At 21.7% G+C, this 11183-nt stretch overlaps 2 protein-coding genes across 2 annotated transcripts, besides 4 other annotated features; both read right to left on the bottom strand.

Moving 5' to 3' along the window:
* Positions 1-735: 735 nt before the first annotated feature.
* Positions 736-1227, bottom strand: EHI_005660 (uncharacterized protein; the record flags this gene model as incomplete). The annotated part of the gene is made up of 1 exon (XM_646041.2): positions 736-1227. The coding sequence occupies one exon, from the start codon at positions 1225-1227 to the stop codon at positions 736-738; it is 492 nt and encodes a 163-aa protein (XP_651133.2).
* Positions 1228-1781: 554 nt separating this feature from the next.
* Positions 1782-2017: a repeat region.
* A 1461-nt stretch (positions 2018-3478) lies between these two features.
* Positions 3479-3742: a repeat region.
* Positions 3743-3753: 11 nt separating this feature from the next.
* Positions 3754-3928: a repeat region.
* Positions 3851-4281: a repeat region.
* Positions 4282-6412: 2131 nt separating this feature from the next.
* On the bottom strand, positions 6413-9013 carry EHI_005657 (uncharacterized protein; the record flags this gene model as incomplete). Its single annotated transcript, XM_001914181.1, has 1 exon — positions 6413-9013. The coding sequence occupies one exon, from the start codon at positions 9011-9013 to the stop codon at positions 6413-6415; it is 2601 nt and encodes an 866-aa protein (XP_001914216.1).
* Positions 9014-11183: the final 2170 nt, after the last annotated feature.

The raw sequence follows: 11183 nt of genomic DNA, 5'->3' as shown, positions 1-11183 counted from the left end.
CTGTTTATATTATTTATATCATTGTATTCTTCTTATTATCTATATATTATTATATTATTCTTATTTTATGTTTTTATGTTTATATTATTTAGATTTTCTTATTGTTATTCTTTTCTATTTAGATATATTTGTTTATTTGTTTATTCATCTTATTCATTTTATATTATTATCATTTATATCTATTTTCATTTTATATTTATTCTCTTTTGTTTTATATTATTATTAATTTTATATTTTATATTTTGATTTTATTATTATATCATTGATTATCATTTCTCCTTTTATTTATCATTTATTCTTATTATTCTTTTGTTTTATATTCTATCTATGTCATATATTCATATCATTTTCATTTATATTTTATCACTTATTATATGTTATAATAACATAACACATATGATTGATTATATCATAAACATCATGATGAAGTTATACATATAAATAATAAACATAAAAATAATAAAATGTTTTTCAATAATAAAATAATATTACTCATTTTACATCATTAAATTAGACACTTTTATTTCATATTTCAAATTTTTACATTAAAAATACACTTTTTATTTCTTCTTTCTTTTCATCTTTTATTATCTATTCTATTTTATTACTCTTTATCTTCTTTCTTCTTCTACTTTCTTTTTATTCTTTTATATATTTATATTCTTTTTATATTATTTGCTTTTTTTGTTGCCTTCTTTAATAATTCAATTATCTTATTTCTTTATTTCTTCTTTATTATTTAAAGCAATATTCTGGTATTCTTGCATTCTTCTTGAGTAATTCTTCTACACATCCACATCCATAAAAACATCCATATCCAAATGATGTAATTGTTGATGGTATTTCAATACTTCTTAATGAATAACATCTATTAAAACATCCTTTTCCTATTTCATTTACACTTGTTGGTATTGTAATACTTCTTAGTGACATACAATATTCAAAACAATTTTCTCCTATTTTACTTACACTTGTTGGTATATTAATTGATTGTAATGATTTAGATTCACAAAAACACCAATATCCTATTTCATTAACACATGTTGGAATAGTTATTATACTTAATCTTGTACATTCTTTAAAACATTCATTTCCTATCATTTCAATATGTGTTGGTATATTGATTTCCATTATTTCATTACTTCCACTAAAACATCCGTCTGATATTCCATAGTATCTTTCTGGTATGTTTCTTCCATATTTCTCTCGATCTTCAATTCCAAACATATTTTTATTTTGTAGTTACTTCTTCTTTAAATTTTGTGGAATGATGAATTATTATTTCTATTTTATTCCAATGATGTTTGTCATTTTTTATTTTCTATTTTATCGTTACATAAATGAAGAAAATATTATCATCATTCTTAATGTCTTGTTATTTATATTTATTTTATCTAAAATTATGTTTGTTTTCTTTTCTGTCAAATTTAGTTTCGTTAATATTATTGTGTCGTTATTTTTATTTTATTATATAACATAAATGTTGTTTCATTGGTATCTATATTTTTTCTTGTCATCATTTTCTTTTTATTTCTCTTTTTGTCTTTTGTGTTTATTACCCCCATTTTATTTTCTTATTTTTATTATCCTTCTTTTATTTTCTTTTGACTATTTCCATTTATTTATTATGTTGTTTATTTCTTTATTCTTTATAACTTCTTTCCTATCTTCAATTTTTTAAATTTAAATTTAAATACTTTTCAAATATGTTTTATTTCTTCAGTGTTATGACTCTTCTTATTATCATTCATTCTTATCATTTCTTTTTAAAATAATTAAATAAAACTAGTTAATTAAGTATTATTACAACTTGTTTCTATTATTCTTTGTTTCAATGACACTAATCACATCCATTCACTTCCCACTATAAAATTCATTCCTTTTACTTATCATATCCTTTATGTTTTCTAGAAGTATGAGTAAAACACCTCTTTATTTTATTTATTCCAATCAATATCTTCTCATTCATTTTTACTTCTTCCTTTTTAATCCTTTTGTTTGACTTATACTTTATTTTGTTAAGGAGAGAGAGTAAAGCATTACCACTGTATTATGACTACTTCCTTTTTTCTTAACCTCATTTTATCATTTACTTTTCATTATTTTATTTTGATTATTTAATAACATTATTAACATCATTCATTCCAATTGATAATTCATTAATAAACAAAAATATAATCATTGTGACTAAATTAAAAATTAGAATAATAAATAATTTTTTAAAGCGTAATGTAAAATTATTTAATCATTTTTATTCAATCATAACATTATAAATTTATTTTTATTTAATGATGTTTGTATTTCAAACTAATAATCAAAAACAAACTGTCATGTTAAATTATCGATAAATTTATTCATTTATTTTTAAATATTTTCTATTTCCTTTTATTTCAAAAATACATTTTCTGTAAAATTAAAAAATAATGGTTATGTTACATTCGATAAAATATTTTATTTTTAAATTATTTTGTTGTTTTTCATTTAAATAAAATATGTTGTGAAGAATATTTCAAAAAATGAAGTTATTTATTTCAAATGAAAATGAAATGTTTTTTAATAATAAACAACATTCATCAAATTGATAAATATTTAACATGTTTAATTGTTATTTAAAACGATTATCAATTAACAACAATCAATAAATATTAACAAATTAAATTATTTATCAATTGAAATACAAGTGATTGAAAAATGCAATTTGTAAATTCAAAATGAAGAAGAATGCTTTTAAAGAAAATAATGAAACAAAAACAGAAACTAAAGAAACAAAATGAATATAATGAGAAAGTGATAAATAAGATATGTTTATTATTGATACATTCGCGTTACAAGACACAAAAGAATGAAAAGAGTGTATCTGAATAAATAATTGATTATATTAAAAAAAGAATAAAAAGAATTTTAAATAATTAATAATGTTTTGAATTTCAACCAGAATTTACATAAAATAATAAAACAATGGATAAGATAATATGGAATATTTCCAACATTAGACATTTAGAGACATGTTTGTATCATGTTGATCAAATGTTGTTGCTATATCCATAAAGAAGTTCATGAAGAAAAGAAGAAAATAAAAGTAGATAAATATCAACAAAAATTATTGAAATTTTAAATGGAATAACTGGAAAATATTCATTTTTAATGTAATTTGGTGAATCAAAATGTTTATATTGTTATTATAATACATAAAGATAATATGGAATTGTAATGATGATGACAATGATAATATTATTAACATTAATTAATGTAGAATAAATGAAAAAGAGATAATTGATTATCATAGTATTACTGAAGAAAAGATAAAAAAAGATAGAAACATTATACAAGAAAAGCATAACCAAATAAATAAAAATAAAGAAATTACAAAGAAATAAAAGAATGAAATACATAGAAGAAATTAATTGTTGTGATTTGGAAATTGAAAGAACTGAAATTAAATAAATTATTCTTCATCAAATTAACAAGAAATAAGTGAAAGAAATAATTAATTAAGTGTTATTAGATTTTTAATTTATTCTTCATTGCTCAGTGGTGAATAATCACATCCCTTTGCTGTTTAAAAAGAGTAATATTTTTGTTTAACTTATCATTGATGTTTTTGTATGAGTATGAGGAAAGCACTTCTTTTTTTTATTTCTTCTTATTAAAATATTCTCAATTTTCTTTCTGCTTATTCTTTCTTTTTTATCCCTTGTTTGTTTTCTGCCTTAATTTTAAACATTTTCTTTTTTCTTATTTTTACTTTATTTTATGAAAGACCCTATAATATTCCCATGCTTCGAATATCTCAGTTATTGTCTAATCATGACATACCTTTGGTGTGATAATTTCTATTCAAAACTAACTGATTATTATTCATTATTATTTATAAGGATTATTATTTACTATGGGAGTATTACGTATTAAAAATTATCATTTATTAAAGAAGATGCATATATAATTGTTATTGTTGCACAAAAATTTAACATAATGATATTAACAATGAATAATTTTTCTTTAAGGGGTATCGAAGGTAAAAGGAGATGAGTCATAATCATTAGATTATGGATATACTCTCCTTAAAACAATAATATAAAGAATGAGAAATATTATATTACTCATTAAAATCAAAATAAAAATCAGGCAGAAACTTAAATGAAGAACTATTTAAGTCGAGCATGTTTGAAAAAACAATATTTCAATAGAAATAAAGCATGTTGATGAAACTGATTCTCTCACTTCTCAACGTAATGAAAAACATAAAGATGATGTCAATCATAATTGATTTATTATCTGTTTATTAATTTCTTTATCATATTATTTTCTTCTTATATATAATTACGGTTGTATTTATTATTTGTTTGGTTTTGTTCTTTTTGTTTTTAATATTTTAATTTTTCATTTGATTTATTTGATTTTGAAATTACTATTTCTTATGTTTTATTTTATCTTCATTTATAATTATATATTTAATTCCATTTGTTAGTTTTATTCAATATATTGTATTTAAACACACATTTAATATTATAGTTTTATCATTTCTTATTTCATTTCAACTAAATTATTAATTATTTCATTCTATTCTTTTTGTTTAATTTTCATTTCTTGTATTTATATTTTCGTTTTTCTTGTTTTTCCTTTCTTATGTTTCAAATGAAATATTTTATTCAGACACATTTGTATTACTTTGTGAAGTATCAATTATTTATGTTGTTATATTGATTTTATTATCATATGGAATATATGTTAATTTTAATTATTGTTCTTCATCAATTGATATTTTAAATCTTTCTTAATCTTCAATCACATTGTCTTTTATATTTTGTTTTATTTTTCATTTTATTTTCTATCATATGATTGAAAAACATTCTTATCGAATTGATTTTTATCATTTCATTTTAATTTAAACATATGCCAATTATTATATCATTTATTTATTGTATATTTTCTTTTCTTAATTATTATTTTCTTGATTTATTATATCTTCTATTAAAAATGTTTACTCATCATCTCTTACAATTATTTCATTACTATGTGTATAGAAATGTGATGATCATTTAATGTTTTAATTGTTTTTCTATTATCATTTATTGTTGTTTTTATCCATTTCATGAATGATAATTAAATTATTAGTTATCTTTATTTTTTTTCTTTTTTTCTTCTTTATTATTTATTATTATTCTTTCTTCTTTTAAATATAATACATTAAAATTCTCTTCTTCATTCTTCTTATCATTTATATCTCTTCTTTTATTAAAAACCAACTTGTTGATTAACTAATTTTTGTACTATTTGTATAAATTATCAGAAGTATCAATAAGAATAATAATGATGTTATATGATTAATATTTGAAGATAAAATGAAAAATATCAATCTAAATAAAACTAAATCCAAGAATGTGTTATTATCATTATATATTAATATTTCTATTTTGAATAAATTCTATAATGAAATATAATTTACTCAGTATTATTCTGTCTAATATTATCAATTGAATTAGATCTTCTTGTTTATTATAATTGTAATTCATTTCATGTTTATTATATTCATTGGTATTGTAAAATCATGTAGTTGTAGTTAATTGTGTATTAAAAAGCATATTTTAAAAGTTGATTGAAGTTATTAACTTCATCATTTTCTAAAAAATAAAATTAATGTTAAAATATATCGTTTACAAAGTGATATGATGAACCAACAAACTAATAAGACTCAACGAATATACAAATATATTTAAATTAACAATACTAATTAAATAATGTTGTTATTTTAACATATTCATGTTTAAAAGTAAAATATTTTGATTATTAAGTGTATTGAAATATATTCTTAGTTTAACACTATGAATAAATGAACATGTTTTAAATTCAATTTATTAATATTTGACCTGACTATTCATTTATTAGTGCCAGCTTTAACGTTAAATGATGTGAATGAACTTAATTAATTTGTTGAATTATCAAAAACAAAGAATGATAGAAATGAACATAAAGTATAAATATAAAAGAAGTTAATAATGTTATAATAACTATACCATGTATTACATTAACATATAAAATGATAGTTACAATGGCAATAGATGAGAGAAGAAAATATATGAAATAAATAAAAAAATATTCATTAAAAGATGATGAAATAGAAAGATTAATGAGAAATAATTGAAGAATAACATGAGAAAATGATGTATTGATAATTTTCTAAAGAATAGATGAAATATTAATGTTGATTAACTTTAATTAGACTGTGTAAAATATATTCATTCATTTATTATAAAAAAACATTGATATCTCATCAAATACAATTGATGAAAAGAAATAGTATTCACATTAAAATTAAACATTATTATTCAATTGATTGTCTTTTATATTATTCTTCCTTTTTCTTTCAACCTCTTTCTTTTATAAAATACATTCAATTATATTATTATCCTTTTTAGTTATCAGTTATTTTAACTTCAATCTTACCATCTTCATATCCTATCTTAATTTTACTCTTCTCTTTCATCACTCCTCCTATTATTGACTTCGTTATTTCTGTAACTACTGTCTTTTCAATATATCTTCGCATTGGTCTTGCTCCATATGCTATTGAATATCCTGCTTTAATGATTCCTTCTATTGCTGCTTCCGTCATTTCAACTTCACTTCCTGGATATCTCTTTTTAATGACTTTAATCACTTCTCCCATTTGTAATTTAACTATTTCTTTCAATTCTTTCTCTGAAAGTGGTGAAAATACTATAATATCATCCATTCGATTGAGAAACTCTGGTTTAAACGACTTCTTCACTATTTCCATGACTTGTTCTTTAACTTCTTCTTTAACTTGTCCTGTTGTTTCTACTCCTTTCATTATTATTTCACTTCCTAAATTCGATGTCATAATCACAACCGTATTCTTAAAATCAACTGTTCTTCCTCTTCCATCTGTTAATCTTCCTTCATCCAATAATTGTAATAACACATTAAATACTTGTGGATGTGCTTTTTCAATTTCATCAAATAATATTACACTATATGGTCTACGACGAATTGCTTCTGTTAATTGTCCTCCTTCTTCATATCCAACATATCCTGGTGGTGCTCCTATCAGTCTCGACACACTATGACTTTCCATATATTCACTCATATCTATTCTAACTATATTTTCCTCTGAATCAAACAATTCAGCTGCTAATGCTTTTGCTAATTCTGTTTTACCTACTCCACTTGGTCCTAAAAACATAAAACTTCCTATTGGTCGTTTTTCATTTCCTAATCCTCCTCTACTTCTAATGATTGCATCACTAACTGCTGTCACTGCTTCATCTTGTCCTATTACTCGTTTATGTATTTCACTTTCTAAGTTCAGTAATCTTGCTTTCTCACTTTGATTCATTTTAGTAACTGGAATTCCTGTCCATCTACTCACAACTTCTTCTATTTGTGTTGCTGTGACTTGTAATGATATCATTGTTGTTTCTTTATTTTGTTTCTTTAATTCTGCCATTCTCTTTTCTGCTTCTGGTATTGCATAATATTTCAAATCAGCTGCTACTTCTAAATCTTTAGTACTTTCTGCTTTATGTTTCATACTTTCTATTTTTGTTGCAAGTTCTTTCATTTCTTCACTTCCTCCTTTTTCTTTCTCATAATTAATTCGTAACTTTGTTAATTTCTCTTTATTTTCACTCATTTCTTTTTCAATTTCTTTAAGTCTTTCTTCAATAACTTTTTTATGTTCTTCATCCGTTTCTTTAACTTCTCTTTCTAATGCTATTTTCTCCACATTTATTTGTGTTTCTCTTCTTTCTAATCTATCTATTTCTTCTGGTTGTGAATTCTTTTGTGTAAATAATGTAGCACATGCTTCATCAACTAAATCAATTGCCTTGTCAGGAAGAAATCTTCCATTGATGTATCTTTTACTTAATGTTGCTGCTGAAACTAATGCTGAATCCGTAATTGTTAATCCATAATGATTTTCATATTTCTCTCTTATTCCTCGAAGAATATATAATGTATCTTCTACACTTGGTTCACTTACATAAACTTGTTGGAATCGTCTTTCAAATGCTGGATCTTTTTCAACATATTTTCTATATTCCTCTAACGTTGTTGCTCCAATACATCGTAATTCTCCTCTTGATAACATTGGTTTTAAAATATTAGCTGCATCCATTGCTCCTTCTCCTGTTGCTCCAGCTCCTAATACTGTGTGAATTTCATCTATAAACAATATAATAGGTATTTTACTTTCTTTAACTTCTTTTATTACTGCTTTTAATCTTTCTTCAAATTGTCCTCTATATTGTGCTCCTGCTATTAATGCTCCCATATCTAATCCAATAACTCGACATTGCAAATTACTTGGAACATCCCCTTTAACAATTCTTTGTGCAAGTCCTTCAACTACTGCTGTTTTACCAACTCCTGGCTCTCCTATTAAGACTGGATTATTTTTCGTTCGTCTTGATAAAATACGAATAACTCGTTTAATTTCTTCATCTCTTCCAATGATGGGATCCATCTTCCCACTTTCTGCTTGTGCCGTTAAATCATTTCCATATTTCTTCAATGCTTCATATTGACTCTCTGCTTCTTTTGTTTCTACACTTTGTCCTTTTCTCATTTCCATTATCTTTTTGTTAAATTCCAGAACATTAATTCCACTTTTTCCTACTATCGTACTAATTTCTTTCTCTTCCATCAATGACATTACTATCACATCAACTGCAAGATATGTATCTCCCATTGTCTTTTGTTTCTCTATTGCTCGTCTTATCACTTGTTGTGTTGTTGGATGAAGTCCAATTTCTACTGGTGGTGGATTTTGAACTGGAATCTTATTCATTCCTTCTTGTATTTCTTTCTTCATTTTACTAACATCACCTCCCATCATCTCGACTATTCGGATAATAATATTCGACTCTTCTTCAACAATTGCATTCATCATGTGAATTGGCATGATATATGCATTCTTTCTTTCAAATGCTTTTTCTTGTGATTCTTTGAACATTTGAACTGTTGCATCTGTCCATTTGTTTGGATCCATACCTTATTTCTAAATGCTAATTATTTCTTCAAGTTCCTTTAAATACTCAGTATGGTTGATGTGTTGGCTTATTGATGTGTTGGCTGTTATTCACACTTTCTTATTCATGTATTCATGTATACGTGGATCAACGTGGATTTATATAAACTAATAATAACATAATTAACAGCAAAAATGACAATGATGAAATGAAGGAATGAGAATGAATGATTATCAAACACTCAAAATAAATGAGTAATTAAATTATCATTAACTCTGTTTATTTTAATCATAAAATATGTTTATGATATTCTTTTATTCTTTTTTACATCAACATTTATACAAACATCCATATCTAATAATGTAATTAGTGATGAATGATTATTGTTAATGAAACATATTTGAAGAAACAACTAGTTATTATTGCAATAATTGTTAATTGAATATTAACTCATTTGAATGATAAATACCTTCTAGATATTCAATTTTTAATTGATTTAACTTCAATTGATAGTGTATTTCAATATTTTATCATATTTTGTATATTCTATGATTTGAATATTTTTCAATTATTCTTTCTCTTTTAAATGTATTGAATGATTTATTTCATCCATTATTATTTCTTTATTTATTCTTCAAACATATTCAAATATTTCTTCACATTCATTATAAGTATGAAATAATTCATTACTATGAAATAATATTATTGAATAATGAAATAAATGAAATAGATTAAAATGAACTTATTCAATATTTCATTGAAATATTTTAATACTACCATCAAAATACTTTATTATTATTGTTTTTTTCATTCTATTATATTTTCACTCTTTCTTTGTTATTTATTATTGTATTTCAATTCTTTTATTTTAAATTAATTTTAAGATTATCATTTGATTTTTCTTCTTCTTTTTGTGACTTTGACAGAATAACAACAAGTAATTAGAATTGAGAAATAAGTACATTGTTGGAAGATAAAGAAATAAATATAAAAGTATCTATTATAGAAAATATCAGAATAATAAAGAAAAGAAAGAGATAGAAAATAAATTAAATCAATTTAAAATAATGAAGAATAAAAATAATTACATTAAATTGATTAATTATGATTTTTGTATCTATTGTTTAATGAGATTAATTCATTCTTTTAAGGATATTTTTTATGAGTTATTTCTATATACCGCTATTTATTAGTATCATTATTATTTCATTAAATATTTCATGTTTATATATATATTATATTTTCTTTATTTTAATTTGAAGTAATTCATTGTTTTTATAAAACAATTAGTTTCCTTATTGATTATTTCATTTATTATTATTTTAATTCAAGAGAAGTGAATGAATCTTTAAATTACAATTTAATTTATAATGACATTTTTTAATTTCATGTTTATTATTAATAATATGTTGTTTTTATGTTATTTCTCTTTTTGATAATTATTTTTATTTATCATTTTTATTTATTCATTATTTATTTTTCATGACATTTCATTATATCATTTTTAAATATATTATACTAATTAGAATATATTGTTTATTCTGATATTTTCTTATTTTTTCTTTTTTGAAAATTTATTTTCTGATGTTATTCTTTAATATCTATATTTATTATTTATATTTAATATTTATATTTATTTGAATATATTCTCGATTCGTTTATGTTATTTTATATTCATTTCTTATGTTATTATATATATTTGATACGTTATATAAATTGAATTTTATCTTTATTTTTATTATTTTTATTATATTCGATTTCATATTCATGATTATTCATTCTTTAAATTATTTCATTATTATTTAAAATATAAAATATCCTTAATTTAATTAAAATATTATTAAAACTTATTATATATTATTTCTATTTTTTAGATAAACATTTATCTTTGTTTCATTCATTTCTATCATTTCGATGTTTTTCATTTATTTGATTTTCTTATTATTTCATATTGTCTATTAAATAGTATTAAAACTAAGTACATCAAATTATTATTACATCATAAATACTAAATGGAATAATAAATAAAAATATTCCATTTATAAAATATTTCATTCTTTATCTTATTATTTCACTTTATTTATTTGTTTATTTATTTATATATTTCTTTTCATTTTATTTAGTCTATTTATTATTTTCTTTATTTCTCTTTCTTTAGATTTATTATATTATTTTATATTTTTTATATCA

Source organism: Entamoeba histolytica, genomic scaffold (genome assembly GCF_000208925.1).
Source record: "Entamoeba histolytica HM-1:IMSS scf_1104750516353 genomic scaffold, whole genome shotgun sequence".
Lineage (NCBI taxonomy): Eukaryota > Evosea > Mastigamoebida > Endamoebidae > Entamoeba > Entamoeba histolytica.
The sequence above is the reverse complement of the archived record's forward strand: the minus strand, read 5'-3'. Positions and strand labels throughout refer to the sequence as shown.